This window comes from Oryzias latipes, chromosome 17 (assembly GCF_053564925.1).
Source record: "Oryzias latipes strain Hd-rR chromosome 17, Olatipes_Hd-rR_3.1".
NCBI classification, from domain to species: domain Eukaryota; kingdom Metazoa; phylum Chordata; class Actinopteri; order Beloniformes; family Adrianichthyidae; genus Oryzias; species Oryzias latipes.
Window position 1 is genome coordinate 12,205,664 of NC_136253.1, and position 24,772 is coordinate 12,230,435.

Below are 24,772 nucleotides of genomic sequence, written 5' to 3' on the forward strand. Positions count from 1 at the left end.
TTTTTGAGTACCACAAATGCTAATTTGTCCTCTGTAAAAGACATTTCTAAACCTGAATGTCTCCCAACCAATGCATAGTGTTGAATGACTATCATTTGGTATCTTTTCAGTTATACGAAATTTGAAGTGGTGGAGCTGTGGAAGCTTTATGTTTTTGGTGGATTTAGTAGACAGGACAAAATAGCTGTTGTCTGGATTCCCCTCACCGTTTTTGTTTTCTTCTTATTTTTCCTCCAAATTCTTTAAAAAGTGACACAAAGAAACTGTAACCTTTCAGAGAGAAGCCATCCCAGATTCTGCTCCTGTTATTTTTGCATCGGAGTGTGGTCTAGTATTCAGCTGAAGCTGCTTTCATGTATTTTCTCACAGAAGAATTGTGGTTTCCCTCCAATTTTTTTTGTCTTACTCAGAGTTGTGATCACGCAGGAAGCGATGAAGCTTCTTCTTCCACAGAAATGCTGCTTATCAGTTCATCCCCTGATTTCCATCATGAGGACTTTTAGTTGTGTGAAGGAAATTGTTTTATTATTATCATTGTTTAAATGTATTTCTTTAAATGTTAACTTAGATTGACCTTTTTACCTCTTCTGAAAACAGTTGTGTGTTTGTTCATCTGCTTCTCATCTCCCACCCAGGATGAGGGGTTTACGACACACTGTCCTCAGCTGATAAGGGATACTGTTTGAACTTAGAATCCAACCAAAAGGGTCATTTGACGACACCCCCTGATGAACTTTTTGTCTTTGTCTTGAATTGTTACCTCCCACTTGTGTTCTTAATAAAAGGTGCACAGGGAGAGGCAGACCTTTGAGAAGAGAAACGTGGTGGACCTTTTCCAACACATTTGCTCCTCTCCCTCGTGCATGAGAAACTTGATTCTTGTTGTGGTTTGTTGTTTATAATTGTGTTTTTCTTTAATGTCTAGATGCATTTATCTGACATTCTTTGGTCCATTCGAGCCGGATGACAACATATCTGCGTCCTTGGGGGAGGATCATGCCGATTGAAGTCTGTGCACAGCCCGTGAGACTAGGTCTCCGGAGGAAAGTCCGTCGTAGTGAATTCTACGCCGGCCAATCGACTGGTCTGATCCCTGGGTCCGGATTGACGTTATTCGTTAACCAGTCAGACCACAACGACAAGGCAAGTACAGCGCTTTTTCAGGGGTTCAAGTCCCCGAAGTGGCCCAGAATTCTGAGGGACAGGTTCAAGTCCTGTTGCCTAAAACACGTGTGGGTTTGGAGTCCCGGAAAAGTCCAGAATTCTAAATAAAGGTGTAGGTTCGAGTCCTGCAGCCTAAAACGCGTAAGAGGGTTCAAGTCCCTAAAAGGCCTATAAAAATTTAAAAATAAATAAAAAATAACGTTTTTTTTGGTGTGAATGTGAGTGCGTGTGTGAAAGGAGTGAACTTGTTCGAAGCAGTGGGCAGCTGGAAACCTTGCGGTGTTAACACAAGGCTGCTTGTTGACGTAGAACAAGATTTCATCTCATTAGGCTTTAGGTGAAAAGAACCCAGAGTCTAAAACGGGTTTTGCTCCTGGGAGGACCCTAAACGTGTGACCGGATCAGACAATAGGTCTGACCTAGAAGCTTGTTGCACGGGGAGTGAAATTCGGTCCTGAGAGAAATTCTCTGTTGGTTCTGATCACACTCTGTGACTAACGTAAATAAAACAAAAAAATAAAAAATGGGGAATTCAAATAAAAAAGTTGCATTAACATGAGATTAAAAATATATGGAAAGAGGTTCATCCAGGTTCAACTACATTCTTGATAAAATGGGATAAAAACTACAATTTTAAGGGGAATATACTGAATTAGTTCAATGGTTACCAATTAAAAACAGAATAAAAACTAAAAAAGAAACAAAAAAATAGTGAAGAATTAATTTGTGCAAAACTGTGCTTAAATGAAGCAACGAAAAATAAAGAATGGCATTCAGAAAAGTAAAACTAGAGATAAATCAGATGTGAGACTCAGACCCCTGCAACAGCTGGCTGCAGCAGGCTGCAGACCGAGCAGGGGCGGGATGAAAGGGGGGGAGAGCAGAAACCAGCTGATTTCTCACCTCCTCCCTACCAGGGGACAAATGCTCCTCTGTTGACGGGTTTTTACCCACCAGTGACTGATTTAAATAAACCAGAAATAGGAAATATAATGTTAGGAGGAAAAGGGAAAAAACTTGAATGGAGAAAAAACTATGGGGGTTGGTTTGGAAGAAGCTGGAGAGTCATCTAAAGTTGCAGAGACATTTCCAATGATTGAAGTGCCCAATCCCAGAGCTGGAGAAGATGGCCAGAGGCCTACACTTCTTGTGTTTAGGACCTGGACATTAGAGGATGTTAGGAAGGCAGTGAGGGGAGTTATCTCTCATGGGCAAATGATGGAAGTTCAGAGAGCTTGTCATTTGAATGGCATTAAATGTCAGAAACCATGTATGATTGCTATGAAAGCAGACTGGGCAAAAGTAAAGGGAAAAAGGAATCCTATGTATGATGACAATCCACCCAGACCTCTTCCGCATAACAGTTAAGAGTTAATTCAAAGTCTTACACTTTTAGGACAAAGAATTAGAGAAGCCTTTCCAATGAGACCTGATTATGGAAAGATTGGTCAAACTAAGCAAAAAGATGGAGAATTAGTGTTTGATTTTAGAGTCAAATTTGAAGAAGTTTTAAAGCTAATAGTGGACTCAGAGATGATGATAATGATGAAAGTCCCTATAGACAGCAGCTGAAACAAGCTTTACTGCAAGCTATGAGACCAGAGATTGCAGACTAGATAAGGAAACTTTACTTTGATCTACCAACAGGAGCACTACAACAGTTTGTGAATTTTGCTGTTCATGGAGAAAAAAAGTGATGGTGAATAGAAAGAAATTTAGGAATCAAAGTGTAGATACATTTTGGCAGGAGGAAAGTAGTGATGTGTTTTTTGGAAGGAATGTGAAGAGAAGAAGAAATCGTGGTCGTGGTAAAGGAAATTTTAGAGGAAGGTCTAGAGGAAGTAGCAACAGAGGGTCAGAGCAAGTTGATGATGGATGTTGGATTTGTGGACAGAGAGATCATTGGGAGAGAGAGATTGTCCTGAAAGGAAGAAATCAGATTGATTAGATGGTAAAAGAAATGACAAGATAAAAGATTAATCAGAACTAGTAATTCAACCAATTAGTGATGAATTTTTAGATCTCACTGAAAGAGAAATAGTTTTTGTTGATGGGTCAGCAAAGAAAGATGAAACAGGCAGAAACAAAGTGGGTTTTGCTGTTGTAACTCAAGATAAGGTTTTGAAGGCAGGACCCCTGCCTGGAAATTACTCAGCACAATCAGCAGAGTTGACAGCTTTAACTGAAGCATGCAAACTTTTTAAAGATAAGCCAGTTACAATCTACACTGATAGCCAATATGCGTTTGCTACAGTGAGTTTATTTTGTCAACAGTGGAAGAACTGAGGGTTAAAACGTCAACAAGAAAACCAATAATGCATGTAGACTTACTGAAGGAATTATTGACTGCTGTAATGTTACTATCTAAAGTGGCAATATGTAAATGCGAGGGACACACACGAAGAACAGATCATATTTCTAAAGGAAATGCCTTTGCAGATGCAACAGCAAAGCAAGCTGCAACAAAAGATGTAGAAATATGCACAAATGAGGATGTGACTGCAGATGTAACCGCTGATTTTTTTTTAAAAAAAGAAATGCCACCCAGTGCACCAAAACAATAAAAAAATTTTGGTTGAAAAAGGGAGCAAAGTTAGAACAAGGTCTTTATGTCAGCACAGAAGGAAAACATATTTTGCCAAGATCCATGAACAAATGGGCAGAAATTTTGAGTCATGGGCTTTGCCATGATTCAACAGGGGGGATGGTAAACTTATTAGAGAAATATTAAACAACTTATGGATTTATGCTCTATAAACTCTATAAAAAAATTTTTTGTAAACAATGTGTTACATGTATGCATCATAATCCCCAAGGCAATGTTAAATTTAAGAGAGGAAGATTTTCTGAACCACCTTTTCCTTTCCATACAATCCATATGGATTTTATTGAATTGAATAAAAGTAAAGGATTGAAATATTTTTTAGTGATTATTGATGCATTTTCCAAATGGGTTGAAATTTTTCCATGTGCAACACAAGATGCTATTACAGTAGCTAAAGGTATTTGTAAAAGAATAATCCCAACTTTTGGCATACCACAAGTGATAAGAAGTGATAATTGTACACATTTTGTAAATCAAGTGATAGACAAAATGGCTCAACATCTTTGTATTGATCTAAAGAGACATTGTAGTTATCACCCACAGAGTGCAGGATTAGTTGAGAGAACTAGTGGCACTATCAAATCAAAGTTAAAGAATTGCATGGAAGAGACAAACAGACAGTAGCCTGACTGCATAGACTTAGTTCAGCTAAGCATGCGTATCACACGCACAGCAGGTCAACCTTTAACGCCTTTTGAAATGTTGTATGGACGTTCTTATAGGTTACCAGTCATTGATCCTCCAGATGATGATGCAAATTTAGTGGATTATTTGAGAAAAATGTTTACCACTAAAGATGTGCAAAGGACAAATCAAGTGCCAGATTCCTTCTTATCTCCACAGGACACTTCACCAGTGCAGGTTGGTGACTGGGTGTTTGTGAAGGCCATAAAAAGGAAGTGTTGGTCCAGCCCACGGGGGGAAGGCCCATTCCAAGTCCTGCTGACTACACCAACAGCTGTAAAGATTGCTGAAAGGACGTCTTGGATCCACCTGTCACACTGCAAGAAAAAGCATCTGGGTGAGGCTAATTCCAACTGCTAGGTGGGGAAGTCTGACTACAAAGGGAGGCAGCTGTATAGAAGCTGCTTGTCTCAACGTCAGCGAAGCCGAGAGATCCACCTAGTCTTAGGGAACAAAGCACACCAGATCTCTTTTGCACTACACGGATCCTACACTGTTAGAGGACTTGAGGAGGTGATGTGCTAGTAACCTCTCCCTCCCGAAGATAGGTACATATCCACCATGGCGTGTCCAACTGGGCTAAGAGACAGTTTATTGTTTACTGTTCCTGCTATTCCTGACAGGAGCAACCACATGGATTTGATTCTTTTGGAATCGTTATCCACCTACAAGAAGAACCACCAACGAGGACAGACTAAACATTTCTCGACGATGGCTGAGTATTGATGAACATGATGTTTTGAATAGTCCAAAAATGAACATAACTCACCTGTATATGACAAATTCTTGGTATAGGTATGTTATGTTACTGGCTAAGGAAATGCATTGATCTGATTGCTATGTTGTTCTGTAATTCCAGCTTCATCCCTACATCCTAATTTACAGGCAAAGCAATTTTCTGAGTGGAAAAGCGACTGTGTCATTGAATGTAGTACCAGAGGGTATATTAGTACTGGAGCCGTTACCACTTCAAATGGTACTCTTGTAAGACCAAGTTGCAAGAGTTTGTATCAGTTTAAAAAACTGAAAATGAAAAATCATTAGCTCCATATGCTAGTGTGGAACCAGGAACTGTGTTTCCACATTGTGTAACTAACAATGGCACAGAACTTTTAGGAACTTTGCCGATGAAGATGTGTCATGAACTTCTTGTTCCCTTCACAGTCCAGATAATCAATGACAGAGTTTCCCATGGTTATGCAGTTCCCTGCCCCAGAGGACGTTGTGTTGGATCTAATCCAGATTTAATTCCAGGTAACAATGGTACTTATGTGGTTCGTCAAATGTTTTGGTTATGTGGGCAGGCCCTCTACCTCAGTCTGCCTAGAGACTGGAGTGGGATTTGTGTTTCTGTAAAGGTCACAGGTCACACTTTCATAGTTTCTGCAGTCCATGAGCCTCACCTGCGTCCCAGACGTAACCTTATTGATGTCAAGCCACATGATTCCATTTGGGGGTCAGATGTACCTGAAGACCATAAACACTGGAATACTGGGGAAAATGTAACTATGGCATTGTTTCCCTGAGTGGGAAATGCTACAAACGCTCTCAGAATTAAGACCATTGATTATCGATTAGGTTTATTTTTGAACGCTACAATCAAAGCATTTAAAGCCTATAATGAAGAAATGTCAAGCATGAGACTTATGGTTCTACAGAACAGATTGGTTTTGGACTTATTGGTTGCTCAGGAGGGAGGTGTTTGTAAAATGTTAAATGATACCTGTTGTACATTTATTCCTGACAACACCGATGAAGGTCACAGCGTCACTGAAGCATTACATCAACTTGAAAAGGTTCAGCAGGAAATGCAGGATGACAGGAAACCCCAATCTTGGGATTTCTTCTCCTGGTTTGCTTTTGGTTCCTGGTGGCAACTTTTGTTAAAAATAGTGACACCTATTCTTATGGTACTGATCATATGTTGTGTGTTTACTATGTGCATTTTTCCTTGTATTCAATCTATGATTTCCAGAGCAGTGAATGGTTGAGTACAAAGTGTTCTTATGAGTCAAGAATACAACTTGTTATTAAAGGGAGAACAAGATGACTGTAATGATTTTGAAATTGAAATTACTTGAAAAAAAAAAAAAAAACTTCTCATCTGAGTGTAAATTGAAAGTTTTATAAAAATGAATATGTCACAGAAAACTGAAAAGAGATGTGATATTAGATGTGAGATTTTAACATTTATCAATGATAAAAAGGAGGGACTATGTGAAGGAAATTGTTTTATTATTATCATTGTTTAAATGTATTTCTTTAAATGTTAACTTAGATTGACCTTTTTACCTCTTCTGAAAACAGTTGTGTGTTTGTTCATCTGCTTCTCATCCCCCACCCAGGATGAGGGGTTTACGACACACTGTCCTCAGCTGATAAGGGATACTGTTTGAACTTAGAATCCAACCAAAAGGGTCATTTGACGACACCCCCTGATGAACTTTTTGTCTTTGTCTTGAATTGTTACCTCCCACTTGTGTTCTTAATAAAAGGTGCACAGGGAGAGGCAGACCTTTGAGAAGAGAAACGTGGTGGACCTTTTCCAACACATTTGCTCCTCTCCCTCGTGCATGAGAAACTTGATTCTTGTTGTGGTTTGTTGTTTATAATTGTGTTTTTCTTTAATGTCTAGATGCATTTATCTGACAAGTTGTCATGAAACTGTGAGCTGAAATGTGCTCATCACTACTTCAGTCTGATTTATTCTATCCATTTTGCAATTATAAGTCATCTGTTGGAGTCTGTCCCTAACCAGAGGTGTTTTTTTTATTGTTAGATTGGGAAACAGTAGTTTAATCAGAAGTGCTCTGCCTCATTTTGTCAGGTTTCTATCTAAATGAATGTAAAATCCTAATTTCTATGAAGGACTGAGACTTCAGTGTAGAGGATTGGATATTAAAAGACCAGTGAGGCTGTCAGGATGACCCTAAAGGGCGAAGCAGCTTTCAATGTGGGCTGCGAGCGAGGAGGAAGAGGAGGAAGCTGTGACCTCTGGGTTTTCTGATGGGACATCAGAGAGAAGACTTCAGAGGCTTCAGAGAATTTTCCAAGGAGAAACTGAGTCACTTTGAGACATCTCTGGGTTGATGTCCTCTGGGCTAGAAAGGATCCATGTCAGAATATCTGCATGGACCTTTAGGGAGGAAGATGATGGGAGCATCAGAAAGACAGGCTAAAGCCACAAAAAATGGAGGAAACAGGCCACAGAAAGAGGCCCGCAACAAATTAACATCAGTTAGAAGAAGTATTGGTTTTCTGTTATTCTGCTCTCAAGGAATAAAAAGAACCAAATGAGAATTTTCATTTATTAAACCCACTGACGATGTATCCATCTATTTTGTCCATTAAAAAAACTTCATTAATATCCTTTCTAGGTCATATGTAGCATTAAATATTGCAGTTATTTTCTGATATTATTTGAGCAAAAATATCCTCACAATTTTTATTCTCTTTGTTTTGTTCTTGAAACACAACTGAAAGCAAAATTCTGACTTAAATCCTGTAAAGTGACTCCTAAATGTTTGGTGAAGTGTGACACAAAAGTCACTAATCTTTACTAAATGAGAGCTTTCCAGCCATAAAAGGTTAGTTCATAAAGAATAACCTTTGTGTCTACATGAAGACTCACCTCATTCATTTTATCATAGGAATCACATCAGAAACCTTTTCAGTATGTTATTTTGAAAATCAAGTTGATTTCCTCCCAGATGGCTCTGACCTGGTCCTTTATTTTAGGAATAAAACATTCTTTCAGGTGAGGATGTTTTCCGTTCTGCTCGTCTGACTCCTGCTCACACGTTACAAAATCAAACCTTTATTTTGTAGCATTTTCTGGGATTGAGTACACATCTCTAAAATATGCATAGATGAAAACCTTTAGTTTTCAAAAAATTCAGAAAGATTATAAAACTTTATTTAAACATGTCTGAGATGTCCATTTACAGATAGTCTTCTTTTTTTAACATCTGGACTTTAGAAACTAAAAAGCAAATTGTTAAGAATTGTTCTAAACTTCCCGTAGGTTCTCTGACAATTTATTTTACTTTGAATGTTTGCATTTTCTATATCCTTTTGCCTGTCAGTCGTGCATCCATGTACCTCACGCAAATTCTAACACAAGTGGTGGGACGTCAGGGTTGTCCTCAAACTCCTCACTGGTTGAGGCAGCGGAAGAGGGCGGAGTTTTCCGTCGACCTTCTCTGGAGCTTTGCTGGGAAATGATGTTGGTAAAATCGATGGATGAACACTTGCTTGGATCAACCTCCAGCCTTTCAGGAACATTTTTTCTGCTGGGTCAAAAAAAAAAAAAATCTTAAGGACCCACTTCCATAAAAGTGTGTTACAAACATGTTCTTGTGGCATAATTCTCATGATGGAGGACCTATATTAAGAAAATGAAGCTTAAAATAGCATCTCTGAGTATTTCTTTATTCAAATAATTGTGTATCAGGACCAGACAAAAATGTTTTTTATTTCCATCCATCCATCTTCCTTCGCTTATCCGGGACCAGGTCGTGAAGGCAGCAGTCTTAGCAGAGATGCCCAGACTTCCCTCGCCCCAGCCACTTCCTCCAGCTCCTCTGGGGGGACCTCGAGGCGTTCCAAGGCCAGCCGAGAGACGTAGTCTCTCCAGCGTGTCCTGGGTCTTCCCCGGGGCCTCTGTCCGGTGGGACATGCCCGGAACACCTCTCCAGGGAGGCGTCCAGGAGGCATCCGGACTAGATGCCCGAGCCACCTCAGCTGGCTCCTTTGGATGTGGAGGACAAGCGGTTCTACTCCGAGCTCTCCGCGGGTGACCGAGCTTCTCACCCTATCTCTAAGGGAGCGCCAGCCACCCTACGGAGGAAGCTCATTTCAGCCGCTTGTATTCGGGACCTCGTTCTTTCGGTCACGACCCAGAGCTAATGACCATTGGTGAGTACTGGAACGAAGATCGACTGGTAAATTGAGAGCTTTGCTTTTTGGGTTTTTAAATTTTTTTTATTAAAAAAACTTCCACGTGAACCGCCACCTTAACGTGGTGGGGGAGTTTGAGAGCTCGAGTGATCCCAGGAGCTACACTGTCTGGGGCTTAAGCCCCTGGTAGGGTCTTCTATGGCAGACAGCTCCTGGGTGACGAGCAAGACAAAGAGCGGTTCAGAACCCCCTGATGAAAGGAAAGAACAAGGACCCGATTACGTCGCTCGGATTGGCGTCACCGGGGCCCCACTCTGGAGCCAGGCCCGGCCTTGGGGCTCACAGGCGAGCGCCTGGTGACCGGGGCTCTGAAGAGACCATGTCCGAAAATGACTCAGGTGTTTTCATTTTGGCTACAACTTGCGTAATCATAATGAAAAGACCACTGGGAAAGCTTTTAAAATAGATCAAAAGATGATCAGAGTGGGACTTTATGTCTCCAGGTTTATCTACTCTAGCCTAGAACATAGAGCAGTGAGGTGACAGAGATGAACTGAAAATCTGTTTTTCTGGATGAAACGGCAGCAGCAGCATCACAAATCACGAGTAAAAAACTCATGAAAGCATCACACCCATAATCTGAGGGGTGTCACACTGCAGGAAGAACAAAGTGTTCACGCCCAGGGGGTGCAGTATTTCAGCACACTTTCCGGGAGGGAGGGACTGTAAATATCATGAAGGCGTGTAGGAAATTTTTATTTGATACTAAAATCTTTACAGGAACAAATCTCCCCTGTGGGCCTTCAGGCTCTAAATTAGACAGTGAAACTAAGTTGAGCTCTGTCAGCTGTTTTCAGCTTTGCTTCTTTAAATCAGAGTAGAGGGCTGGGCCAAGTTAGTATGATTAATTACCACCAACTTTTTTTTAAATTATTATAATGATATAATAACATACATTGTTCTCACATTTAATTTATTTAGTCTGTAACAAGCATTAAAAAAAACTTTTTCAAAGTCATTTTAGGGAGAACCCACAATAAAAGCAACAACCTGATAAAAAAAAAGGCATAATGAAACACTGTTCTGATTTTGTTCTTTACTTCAGACCAAAATCTTCCCACAAGTGTTGGTCTTTGTGACAAACAGCATTCATGGCTTTGGTCCTGAAGCACATCAGGTTTGAGGCATCTCTGTTTTCTAGTGTGAGCTGCAGTAATGACTGGAATTTCAAACGTTTCCCGATCATTTGTCAAACAAGTTTTTCTCCTAAGCAGTTATAAAATTATTAGCTTATATGAAATACAATTTTTGAGTTGAGTTAACTATGAACTCAAATTTTTAATTTAATATAAATTCATAAGTTTAAACGTAACAAATTACAGAACTTTTGTTCATGGATCCAAATTTTCACTTGTTTGTGTTCATTGAGGCCTCTGATTGGCCACTTTATAACTCTACTTGCACTACAGAAGAAAATGGGATTTTTTTCTTGGAGCAAGCAGGTACTTCATATTTAGAGCCTGAGGGGGGAGGGGTCACTCAGTCTGACAATCATACAGTTAATGAATTCAATCTACTGGCACTAAAGTCACATGACCAACAGATGCGGGCGGATGTGTACTCTTTCCGTTCTTGGATTTGTTCATTTTTCACCTTAACTATTAATCAAGTTGAGGTAGTTCTCTTTCTCAGTAACAAGTAGCAGAAAACGTATGTGGTGAATAAAATGTCTGCTGATGTCATTTTGCAGGGCTACATTGCTGCAGAAACTCTCACACTCAGCTCCTCCAGTATCTCCTGCATTTTAATAAGTGGAAGTCTTTTACGAGAGAAAATTAATGAAATGTGGGGGTTCTGCAGAACGAGTGAAGCTGTTGTAATTGAATCTCTGCACAGCGCCTGACAATAAGCTGCAGGAGTCTGTGGAAGACATCATTTCTGTGTTCATTCTCCCGTTTGTTAATTGAGATTGCAAAAAGCTGCCAGAGGACATAACACACGTAAGTAAGCACACCGGTGTGTTCAGCCTAAATGTGCTGCAGGAAAATTACCAGCTCCGGCAGAAAACTGGGAAGTAATTGGCATCATTATCCTTCAGATGTAATAATAAAAAAAAGAAAGTTTCATCTCTCCTCTTGGAGTAGAGAAAGCTTTAATAAAGTCCAGAAAAATTCAGTAAAGCTTCATCCATTAGGTGCCAATTCCTGAAAATCTGAGCGCACTATTCCTAAATATTCCAGAAAAACTTCCGATTGATGTTTACCTCCAAATTATTCCATTTGTTTGGTTAATTGGAGATTTAAGAGCTTAATGCATTGGTGAAGGTCAGTTACAAAAAAACAGTATGAATGTGAACACAGAGAAATACGAAAAGCAGTAACTGAACCCCGGGATGCAAAAACCCAAATTGTGTGCCATCAACATAGCTATGAAAACAAACGCCAGGCTTCCTTTTGATATCTCCAAGTGGCAGCTTATAAAGATTGAAAAGTAGTGGGCCTAAAATTGAACCTTGGGGAACCCACAATTGATTTCAAAGACCTTTGAGGAGCATGTATCCATACTTACATTAATACTTCGATCTGTGAGATAGGAATAAAACCACTTCAGAACGGTACCAGAGATGCCCAAACCTCTCAGCCTGTTGAGTAAAATACTGTGATCTACTGTGTCAAATGCAGCACTCAGATCCGGTAATACCAGGACTGAGAGTTTCTGATAGTCCAGGTTACATCTAATATCAGTTACTATTTTAACAAGGGCCGTCTCTGTGCGGTGGTTTCTCCTAAAACCAGACTGATCCTTTTCAAAGACGTCATTTTCTATTTAAAAACTCATTGAATTGGATTGAAGCTGTCTTTTCTTACATTTTACTTTAAAACGGTAAGTTTGATAGTGGTCAATAATTAGCAAAGAATTCAACATCATCAGAAAGTTTCTGAATGCCATTTTTGAGGTTAGTGACCTGTATGTCGAGGTTTGTTGATGCAGTCACGGCAGTGTTGGGAGACAGCCATCTTTAACTATTAGAAATCAAAACACATTCATTTAAGACACAGTTAAAGAAATGGCTCCTTGACAATCAGAGCTGTCAACACTAAGTAAACTTCCTCTCACCGATCCTCTCTCACCATTTTGTCTTGTATGTGTGTATATGTTCATAAATTTGTTTGATTTTGGATTATTTTATCGCCAATTTTCTTTTAAGTTAACTGCTAATTTTACTGAATGTAATGTTTAATATATGTACATAATTTTATGTATATATTTTATTTTAAACTTTTAGGGTGATTTTAACATCTACCTAGGGGAAAATAGCCCTTTGGCTAACTCTGGCATATTAACAGGAACGTTAATTAATATGCCCTATCCCTGTATCGAATAAATGAATAAATCTAAAAAAAAAACTTTACCTGCGCACCACACTCACTTTTAGTGCACAGGTAAGGACGGCTGCTCATAAACTCATAGAATAAAGGAAGTCCAACACCGCTACACATTAGCGTATTCCCAATACCTGTCACTCCCAATCCTGTTTGCAACACTTAAAAAAATGGGTGATAAAGATTACTGTATCTAACTCCCAACCTTGTTAGGAACACGTAAAACAAAACACAGTCCGACACCACTACACGCTAGCCATGTTAGCATACTCACAGTAAAACCCAACCAAACATTAAATAGCATCAATATCAGAAAGCACAACCTGAATTATTAGGCACTCCAGGTTATTAGGCTCAATGTTGTTGTTGTTTTTTAATTATTGCGCCTTATAATAGTGCAGAAAATACTGTCTTTAATTCCAGAGAAGGCAAAATACGGATGGGGAGGGACAGGGCACTAACAAGATGCTCTTCTTATTCTTCTGCAAGTATTTTCATAATAAATTGAGTTTTCTCAATATTCCAGAATACCAAACATTCAGCTCCTTACATTTGGTTTTGCTCATTTGTATGTTTTTTCAAAACCTGAAAGGACTTTGGACTCGAAGGCAATAAAGGTCAGAAACTTCAAACTCTTTAAAACTGTATTCTGTGTTAATGATGCAAGAGTTCAAGATTTCAGAAAATTTATCACATTTGGGGGAAAGTTTTCAATCATTTAAACAACAGGAAATTTATTCATAACCAATGATTTACCTGATAATTTTATCAGTTAAAGAATGTATTTACAACATTTGAGGGAACATAAAAATGGTTCAGCTTTTTACAAAATGTAGCTGTTATGAAGCAATTTCATTTGATTTATCTAAGATATATCCAAGCATTTTTAGTCTTTTTTTCCAAAAACTTGTTCAGATGTTCAAATGTTGGTACTTGTTGCACATTTAACCAATAATCATCTACAGCAGTTGGCATCAGGTTTTTCATGAATTCTTTTTTCTTTAACCTTTCTGAATACACTCGGTTTCTTCAGCTAATTTAGCATTAAGTTTGTACCTTAAACGCTTTTGTTTCAGCTTTTCACATGTCCTTTTGTTCTTAATTACACTTTAACTTTAAACGTTCACACTCACAGGACAGGATTTATTTAAGGTCATTAGCAGCTGTTGAATATTTATTTCTGCAAAAAAAGGACAAAATTGAAAAATCTGTTCAATAATGTTTTGTTTTCAGTGCTGAATCTAACAGCTTCAAACTGGAAATATCAGAAAAATCATTCCAGAATGCTGCGTTTCCCTAGACTAGTCCCAAGGGGCCTCTCCTTCCCACTTGATTAAGTGATCATTAATTATTTACATTAAATCAAAACCAACAGGAGCTAATTCAACTGAAAATTGATTTTATCATCTAGCGGGTTAATCTGTGCAATTGTTTAAAGAGAAGATTGGTTATGATTTATTTAAAGAAAAGGATGGAAAAAATAAATAACCCCCCATAAGTATTGTATGGGAGGGAAGAACCCAGTAAATCACATTGCAGGACTTTAATGAAATATATTGGTAAATTCCTCTGTCATAAGTATTTGGTCTCCTACAAACAACCATGATTTCTGGCTCTCACAGATCTGTAGCTTCTTCTATAGGAGCCTACTCTGTCCTCCACTGTATCTGTGTTAATGATACGTTTGAACTAATCAGCATTAAAAAAAATCATGATTTTAACATGTTTTTGTGGCATTTCTCTCATGGTGGAGAGCATATTTAAAGAAAATGATGAGTAAAATTGTGTTTTTGAGTGTTTCTTTTTCTAGTCAGAACTCCACCATAGCTAATACCAAATAGCTGTCAAAGGACACCAGAAATACATTTGTAGACCTGTACAAGGCTTTTAGGACCGAATCTGCAATAGGTAATCAGCTTGATGAAAAAAAAAAAAAAATTACCAAAATCTCCCTCCATCCTGGGCTCCACACAAGATCTCTCCTCGTGGTGTAAAAATGATCGTTAAGAGCAACAAGGAATAATTCCAGAACCACAGAGGTGGACCTAGTGAATGACCTGCAGAGAACTGAGATTAAAGTACCAAAGGCTACCATCAGTCACACACAGAGACCCAAATCCTGATGTGCCAGATGTGTCCCCCTGTTTAAGCCAGTACATGTCCAGACCCATCTCTAGTTTGAGCACTTGGATGATCCACAACAGGATTTCTGCAAAGGGACTAGAACAACTGGTCCATTTACAGGAAGGAATGAATGGGGACATGTACTAAGATTTGGAGTGAAAACCTCCTTCCATCAACAAAGGCATTGATGATTAAACATGGCAGGGTCTTTCAGCATGACAACGTTTATAAACACATCACCCTGGGAACAAAGGAGTGACTTTGTAAGAAGATTCTGGAGTGGCCTAGCCAGTCTCCAGATCTCTGTGTAGAATATTCGTAGGGAGCTGAAAGACTGTTTTGTCCAGTGGCAGCCCCAAAACATCACAGCTCTAGAGGTGATCAGCATGGAGGAATGGGCCAAAATAGCAGCTACAGTGAATGAAAACCATGTAAAGACAACCTTTGGTCATTGCCAACAAAGGGTATATAAGAAAGCATTAAAATGAACTTTTGTTTTTGACCAAATACTTAATTTTAACAAGAATTTACAAATACATTTTTACAATATGGTTTTCTGGATTGTATTTCTTTCTGTCGTCATAGTTGAAGAGAGCCTCTGATAAACATTACAGCCCTCTCATCTTTTTAGGTGGGAGAACTTGCACATTTGGTGGCTGACCAAATACTATTTTTCCCAAGAAATGCCTGTTATACATTACTTAGAAGTTGTTTGATTTATCACCTGTGCATCACAAAAAATATCGTGTGAAATCTTGAGTTTCTGCAGAAGTCCAACAATGACAAAGCTTTTAGCAGCAGCGACCTCGTGCCAGGTTATCACTCTCCCCTCGGTAATGAGGGCATAATCGAGTTCTATCGGGCTGCAGCAACAACACGAGTGGGTTCTGTTTAGTGTCTGTGATTGTAGATCCACAGAGAAGAAGGAGCTTTTGGACTGGAGGTCTGATCTCAATTCCATCTGCTGGCTTTTAGAGAAGAAGCAAAGAGAGAAATGGCTGCACAGAGACAGTGATATGGAGTTTCTTAATGAGGGGGACGTACATTTTGAGTAAACATAACAGTGTTAAGAGGCTGGTGACTCTAAAAGCTCTGATGGTTCTGCGTTGTGATGCTACAGGATTCACAATGTCCGCTTGTTCAGAAATTCTGCAGTCACCCCAAAAATCAGAAGTTTAAGAAGATTAAAGAACTTCCAACCAAAACCTGTCTGACAGAACAGCCTGACACTGATGTGTAGACAGACATGATGGATGTTTGTGTCTCTTCAGCAGGCAGATTGCTGATAGATCCAACTGAGTCTGCAGCTCATTAATAACGCTGCCATTTAGAGCAGTCTGGCTCCTGGTAACAGGAACACTGAATGTCAGTGCTACTTTACAGGAGATGGATGGAGTCAATGGAGCGGGTCTCCTCCACAAATGTCCTCCCTACTTTGGAGGTCCAGAACTCTGAAATGGGTGACCCCAGGCAAAGGCTGACCTAGTTATACAGTCTCAGAGGAAAGGAGGAGCTTTCCCACCGAGGTACTGAGACGGTGAGGATGATGAAGTCATTTGTTGGGAATCTTGCAGCTCGGCAGCGGAGCAGCAGCACCCATGACGGGAAAGGAAGGGGTCAGAACATTCTCTGATTATTCTGGTCCGTTCATGCATTAAGATGAAAGTGCGTCAAAACTGCAGGATGCCTATAAAGCTGTTGTTTATAAGGTGCCACAATAGTCCTCTAAAGACCAACTTAGATGAAAATTGTGGTTTTGGTGTTTTAAACATGTTCTTGTAGCCTTTTTCTCATCATGGAGAACATATATGAAGAAAAGTAAACTTGAAATTGCATTTCTGAGTATCTCTTTATTGAAATCGCTGTGAATCAGAACCAGATGAAAAAAGCCATAGGAAAAAGAGCTTATTTGTGATGTAGAAAATATGCCGGGTGGGCCACAAAATCCTGCTTCAAGCTCTCAGCAACGGGGAGGGGAAATGGGGCGGGGTTGATCTGCACCAAAGGTCCTGCCCAAAACTCAGAGCCAAGTTTTTAATGAACTACTGCACCTCGGCAGAAACTGTCAAACAACACAGGATTCTTTGATTTGTGCTAAAATCTGCATAATCATAATTAAAAGAGCACTGAAAACGCTTTTACAATAGATTAAAAGAGTAACGGAGTAGGTGTTCAACATGCATTAAGTGTAGTTTGACATAATACTCAAAAATTTCAATAAATTGACAGAAAGTTTTTCGATTTTTTAATGAAGTAAATTTATTCCTTTATGTAAGGATACATTTGGTTAATCCTTAATTTTGAGAAAAAATAAATACCATCTTTTGATGAAGAGCCAGGGCACCAAACGCCACTGATAAAAATCAAATCCACAGCCGAAATGTCCGGATTTTGATCTGAGAAGCCCGTCTCACATTTTTCATCTCTTCTTGACAAACAGTCAATAAAAGAGCGACAGATTAATTTCAGTCTTGGGAATGAGGCGTAACATCAAACCTTTCAGGAAATTAGATTTGGATCCTTCATGTTATAGAAGCAGCTGTCTTCCCTTATAAACAGAAACTGCTGCTTTTTAAGGAATTAAAGCTTATTTTATGTGGTCAAAAATGTTGTTTATTTTTATTTTTATTTTATTTTTTATCATCTCTAGCTAGGTGCCCACACTGGGCTGTGCAGCTGACCCTAGTGCAGTGTGGTGTGGCTTAGACCAGGCCTTAGACCAGTCTCACACACACACACACACACGCACACACTGAAGGAGGAGGGTTTGGGGAAGAGAAGGAGGGAGTTAAGAATGTGTGCCCTGTCTATGTATATATATATATATATATATATATATATATATATATACATATATAGACATATATATAGACATATATATAGACATATAAATAGACATATAAATAGACATAGATAGATAGATAGATAGATAGATAGATAGATAGATAGATAGATAGATAGATAGATAGATAGATAGATAGATAGATAGATAGATAGATAGATAGATAGATAGATAGATAGATAGATAGATAGATAGATAGATAGATAGATAGATAGATAGATAGATAGATAGATAGATAGATAGATAGATAGATAGATAGATAGATAGATAGATAGATAGATAGATAGATAGATAGATAGATAGATAGATAGATAGATCATCTCTAGCTAGTATCTTCCTTGACCATGTAGCCAATCTCAAAATGTCAATTACAATTTAGCACCTTTGTGGCAAAACCACTGCTCTCATGCATAACAAGAGACTCATGTTTTCTAACCGACTTGATATGCATCCAATTAATAGGCTTTTTCTGGAAGAAATGTACATCATATGTAGAAAACAGTTGTTGCAGTGCGTCCTTTGAGGATGTTTCTGAAGAATTACAGAGAAGGTCAGAAGGAACCATTTGTTTCTTTGTAGATCTAGAAAGTCTACAAAAGAAGACAGAGAGAGGAGCTGTGGTTTGTATGAGGAAGTCTTGAGTGGCAGAGAAGAACAATGGAGCAGTTTAGGACATGTGTGAGAGCAGTAAGACAGTGGTGAAATATGCAGTGGGTGTGACAGAGGAGGTCAAGGTGGAGGTGGTACTGCACCAAGGATTAGCCTGTAACTGCTTGTTTGCTGCAGTGGTGGACAGACTGACATGAATCTGTGGAGCATGATGTTTGCAGATGACATTGTAATAGTGAGAGCGGGTGGAGGAACATCTAGAGAAAACGTTTGCTCTAGAAAGGAAAGGATAACAGGTCACCTGCAGCAAGACAGAGTATCTATGAGTTAATGAAAAGAACTCTGGTGGAACTGCGAGGTTACAAGGGGCAGAGGTGAAGAAGTTGGAGGTCTTTACATATTTAGGGTCAACAGTCCAGAGCAATGGAGGATGTGGAAGCGAGGTGAAGAGGCATGCGTGAGCAGATTGGAACAGGTGGAGGAAGGCTTCAGGTATGTGAATGAAATTAAACTTGTGGAAGACTGTGGTGAGAGCCGCTACGTTGTTGGTTCAGCAATCGGAGATGGCCATTAGGACATGAGAATGGTTGGTGTGTTACGACCATTGTTGTATTTGTGGATATGTTTTAAATTTTGAGTGTTGTGCACTGCATTGCTGTTTATGTTGTTATTAAGGGAGAGTTCATTTTATGTAGGTTTGTAGGTTCTTTTTGTTTTGTTTTAGGTGCTCTGCATTGGAAGAATAAGGTCTGGTGGCTGTGCAGGATTGAAGAGGATGAGGACTTTGGCATCTTCGAAATCCTTATTTCATTGCCCCAGGGGTGGGGGGGAACTGTAGCTCTCTCTCTCTCTCCCCACTGACAGCGTTTTGTGTGGCCTTTGACTGTGAAACTTTGTGGAACTTTGCCTGTAGTTATGAAGCAGTAGTGGTGAACTGCCATTTTATTTGTGAGTGTTTTCTTCCGTTTTGTTAGTTTCAGGGAGACAGGTCAGACTCTGCCACTTATTTTTGTCTGAAGTCAAATAGAGCATAGGGTTAGGGTTAGCCTGGGGGCAGTGTTGGCAGCACCATCTCTCCCTGGAATGGGCTATTCTCACTGGTCTACATCACAAATTGAAAACCCCACTCTTTTTCGTGGATTGTGAGTGGCTGGTGCTCAGAGTGCAGGTTTTTACAGGAATACTCAGAAATGCGTGAACATATCAAAATACCACTTTGGGGTTGTTGGGTTTTTTTTAGGAAAGGAACATTGTAACACGTAAAAGCTCAAAAAGTTGATTTTGCATGATCCTTTAAATGCTTCATTTTCTTTTGTTATCTTTGCATCTGGGGGAATAAACCCTTCTTTTTGTTACAAAATAAAGCTGTATCTGTTATTTTTGTGGTTTGAGGGCTGCCTGCCTGTTTTTTTCCCCCCTTTTTATGTTATGACCTGCACCTCTAGACATAAGATACATAACAGGTGAGAGCGGGGAGGATCGAGAGGATAGGATGAGATGAAGACCGATGACTTTCTGTGGAGACCCCAATCGAAAGCATTTTAAGAAGTAAAAACAAAAATGGTATCATTTAAACTTTTCTAAGCATGTTTTGGATTATAAAGATACTGTAGCATTCAAATACTTTTCATAGCATAATGGAGTACATTGTTCACTTTTTTTTATAGTGCATTGTGTTCTACATTCTGATTGGCTGTTGACTATTGTCACTTAATCTCCTCTATGCTGTTTCTCCTGTCCATAGTTCGTTTAGGTCACCAAATCTACATAATCAGGTCTTTGTTTTCATTCTACATTACTGGACTTATATTTCCACAAAGGTTTGAGTTTAAACAAAAAAAAGAAAAGAGTGAAAATGTTTATGTCTGTCTGTCTGAGAAAGGTGTATGAAGTGTTGTAGTGAAGAGCCTTAAAACATCTACATTAATTGTAAAAAAAATAATGGAACTACTTTGCAGATATTGTTTTCTAATGGGTTATTTTTAGAACCTAAACCCCAGGATAAACAATGGAACACTATAATTCCTAATTTAACCCTTTCAGATCTGTTTTGGACACAGTGATACTGTATATTATCTTCAGGTTTCATATGACATTTAATATTCTTTTGTAGTAATTTGTCTACACTTCATGTTCACTTGTCGGTCAGGAAAACAAAGTAAACATTGCTTATGTCCTTGAGATCCCTTCCATCCACACAAACTACAGCACAGAGAATGATTGAAACCTGGGGGTTCAAAGGTTGCCTCTCATCACATGCACGCCCAGCTATAACTCCACAACATCCAGGCTACTCTCTTGTCATCTTGCAGTGGGAGAAGCAGCTAAGCATTTTTTTTATTTCGTGCTTAATTTGAATGTATGGGATTGGGCTGTGGCTCCTTATTGCTGTGGCTCCTTATTGTGTTTGCGGAGGCCATCTGAAGGACGGGGGAGAAGCTCTGTCATAAAATGATAATGAAGATGGTGAGATGGGAGCAGCTCCAGGCAAGGAGAGCGGACAGAGGAGCATTTCTGCAAAAAAGATGCAGACCTGCTGGGAGGTGAAGCCGCTGCTCTTTGGGGAAGATGGTCAGAGGGAATTTAAACAGATGAAGCACAGAGTCGAGCTGCTGAAGGGTGGATCTGCTTTAGTGTTTTTCAGTGACTCTGTACATGAGGGATCCCGGAACACCTTCAAAAGCATTGGTCTAATCATAAGACTGTATTTTCTTAAATATTCAGCTAAAGATTGATTTTTTTCAGGGATTAGATGCTCACAAGCTGTTTAATCTGCAACCACCATCAGCGCAGAAGATGTCTTCAATGGCTGTGCTCTCAGAAGCTCAAACATTTCTAGCATAGGCTATTGTGGAATAAGGAGAGCTTGTTCACAAAGACTTTAATCAGTCCAGAGGTCACGCGTGGCTACGTGAGTCGTACTCTTAAAAGTCTACCCCTTTCCCACCAAACATTGAACATCTGATCATGGATAGTCGGTTGGTCGGAGACCAATTCTGGATGTCTTCATGACATCAAACCACATCCACCATTTGTCTTCTTACCACAACCACACGCCAATATGCAAACATTTGACTGTCATTCAAGATCATTTGTTTAGAAGTCATACAGACAGTTTATACAAGTGTAAGAAAATCAACATGAAATTGGATCTTTTTATGTTTAAAACAAAAAAAATGCATTTTTAAGTAAAGATAGAAACAGAACTGACATTATTTTACATTAAACATGACTATATCATATAGTGAGCACATTATATTTTGTTCTTTTGCATCTATTATATTTTTTTCTTCTGCTGGTTGATTTAAAAATATACATATTTTAGGCTGTGTGGAAAATTGAACCACAGCTACTAGTTAAGCCAGCATGTAATGATAACCCAAGGAATTAGCTTCGGGCTTCAAATCTGTTTTAGAGAAACAAAACCTTAATATCACCAACATTTTTCACACTAAAGACTAGTTTCCTTCAAGGGAAAGATTTTTATGTATAGGTATGAAGACAATTAATAGAATTGCCCAAAACGTATACTGTAATAACCCCGCCCAAAGGGGGCGGTCAGTGTGCAAGGTGCAATGTGAAGGTTCACCTTTTCTGTTGTTATTCTGTGGATTCTAGCCATGGTAAAAAAAGATTAATGCACCTGTTCCTTTTGTCCTTAAAGCGGGCTGAGTGTGGGAGTGGGGTTTCTGTGGCGGCCGTCTAACTAACAATCAAGTCACAGACAGTAGCATCTAAATTTAAACATTGGAGATTTGCTTGACACTAAAAGTGCAGGAACAACAGTGTGTGACAAGTGTATTATGAAGGATTTTCATGGATGATGTAAATTACACGCACTTATGACGTACTGGTGATACTTTCGCATAGCGCCCTTTATGGAGCACTGCAGTCATTAGTAAGGTACGTGTACTAGCTCCTTACTGACTGAATGCAAATACTGCATGCACAGAGTGTGTACATGATACTTATGATGCCCATAGGATAACCACACAAACTATGCTCTTATTTTCTAATTTACTCATTTCTAACAAACAGGCTGTACACAAGGAATGTACAAGGAATGCACACTAGAACATCATGAAAGGGGCTACTGCAGCAGGACAGAGTATGTTCGGCACGCCTGCCTCTAACCTACTTCACCCTTACTTACCCCTGTGTGTGTTGTATAAGTGTTTGTTACGACCTGTTGCCCGTAGGAAAAAATGCAGATGAACATTTTGCCTTGCTAGCAAACAGATATTTCATGTGGGCCAACTGCGTATCCTGTACAGGTTTGCCCGTTTTTTGCCCGCAGACAGCTCGTATCCTCCCGTGAGGACAGTTGTGACTCAGGTATAAAGGGGAGTACAGGTGTGTCTTGCAGTTCCCTAGAGGGTTGTGTAGCCACCTTAGGGACATAATGAAAACGGAACATACCATTGACATGCATGTAGTAGGGTTGAAAAAAAAGAAAAACCTGTAAAACATGCATGCGTCACACCTACTTCACCCTTACTTACCCTGGCATGTGGTCAGTAAGAGGCCATTATGTGCACCTTATGTATAAACAACAAGATTGTGGTGCAAAGGCACCATCTGACAGCACCCCCCATATGTCACAAGTGTGTGCAACTCATATTTGCCTTTCAAATATGTCATGATACAATTTTCACACACAACAACTGTATTTTCCATTTCCATGATGTCCCTTAAGGTGGCCCCATTAGCCTCAAAAGAACTGCAAGACACACCTAAATTCACTTCCCTTAATACGTGGCTGCTCCTCTCTATGCCCATCCAAGGACAACTCAGAAACTAGGGGCACCCACTAAGGCTTTTATAAACATTACTGGTTTCAGTTCTTTATGCAGCTGAAATTACTGGGTCACGTTCAAGAATAGATCACCTCATCCATTATCCATCATCAACAGCTGTTTTGTGGGTTCAGCTGAATCTAAACCGTAGGGGAAACGTGCAGGACATGGTCAAGGCTCTTTGAGGATTTCTGAGCATCGTCATCAATATGGAGATAAAATCAAATCAAGCACAGAATTTATTTTAAATCTGGTAAAACTGTGATTAGGACTACAGGGAGTTGAGGGGCCTGTAAATATGCGGGAAATTAAGTCAAGGCTGTGCAGAAACCAGCCAGTGGATTAGCTGAAGCCTCTACTCCTCTCTGCTCAAACACTCAGAAATGAACTGCCTCCAGGGTTGAGCTCTGCTGCTCTTTAGGCTGCATCTTTAATGCAAACACTTGATATTTCATCCTCTATCTGCACAAGCAACACTGCTGTCTGTGCATGTTCGGGATTCACACATTCAGGTCAAAGTTTGATTTTTAACCTGGTCTCTGCTAAATCTAGCACTATTTAGATACATTTCTATGGGTTTAGCTTCATTTTAAATCATCTTTTTCTGTTTATTTGTTGATACTAAATACTACAGATCGGGCCAGATATTGGAGAAAAATAATAGGTTGACGACTTTGCAGAATATGGTCACAGAGGGGCAGAAAAGGAAAAAAAAATCTGTTCATGAATAAACATGAATAAAGGAATCGACTGTTGAATTGAACTGTAAGAAAATGTTAACATTTGCCCGCTGGAAAAGTCTGATTCTGGCTGGTTCTACACGGATATTTCATACCTGAACTGAAGATCAGACATTTCAAGCAATTGTTAAAAATTTAAATAAACATGTAACACTAAATTAGTTTCCTTTGTGAAATAAAATAAAAACCAAGAACAAAGTGTGATTTGGACACAAAATGGGGATTTTGATCAAAGACGACAGTCCACAACAACCGTTCATTCCACGTCCGGAGATAAGAAAGTTTCTGCTTTCCAGTTTTTCTTTACAACTAACATTTATTTTAATACATTAACTAAAAGAATTCCAATTTTAAAGTAGCCTTAGGTAACGCTAAAGTTTAGGTTTAGCGGCTAAACCTTTGCAAATCTTTTAACATCATTGTCTTTAGACTGAGATGATTAAAAAACAAATCTACTGGAAGAACCAATCTAGAATAAGTTTTAATTGCAGTAAATATTAGTTTTTGGAGTGAGTTTTCATCTTTACTAGAATACATGTATTTGTAGGGATTTCAGCAAAATAAACATCATGAAAAATTTTGGGACTCTTTTGACTACCATCACATTTGCCATCGGAACACAATCTGAAAAGAGGAATTCAAATTTTTACAAAGTTTTTGCCACTTATGGGATGTGTTTGGTGAGTTTTTTTAAGGCCATGTCACACAGTCACTAATTCACTTTTGTGATTGATCTGTGAAAATTTCATTTAAAGACAACAATTTGTCTCACTTTTTCCATGTACATTCATATATGACGAATTTTCATACCTATGATTACAATTTCAGGCCTCTCTCATCTTTTCAAGTGGGAGAACTTGCACAATTGATGAGGAAATACTTTTTTCCCCCACTGTATCAATCTATAAATACAGATACAGAGAAAT

The 24,772-nt window shown here is 39.1% G+C and overlaps 1 protein-coding gene across 3 annotated transcripts in view; it reads right to left on the minus strand.

Annotated features, from left to right (window-relative positions):
* Window positions 1–8,347: 8,347 nt before the first annotated feature.
* dnaaf11 (dynein axonemal assembly factor 11) overlaps window positions 8,348–24,772 on the minus strand; it is a 49,387-nt gene continuing 32,962 nt past the window's right edge. For 2 of the 3 annotated variants that reach the window (XM_078935627.1, XM_023965679.1), the window contains exon 12: window positions 8,348–8,745. In XM_078935627.1, coding sequence (XP_078791753.1) covers window positions 8,556–8,745 — 190 coding nt within the window. In that variant the 3' untranslated portion in view covers window positions 8,348–8,555. The remainder of the gene's footprint in view (window positions 8,746–24,772) is intronic. The other variant, XM_023965680.1, reaches the window with a different exon arrangement.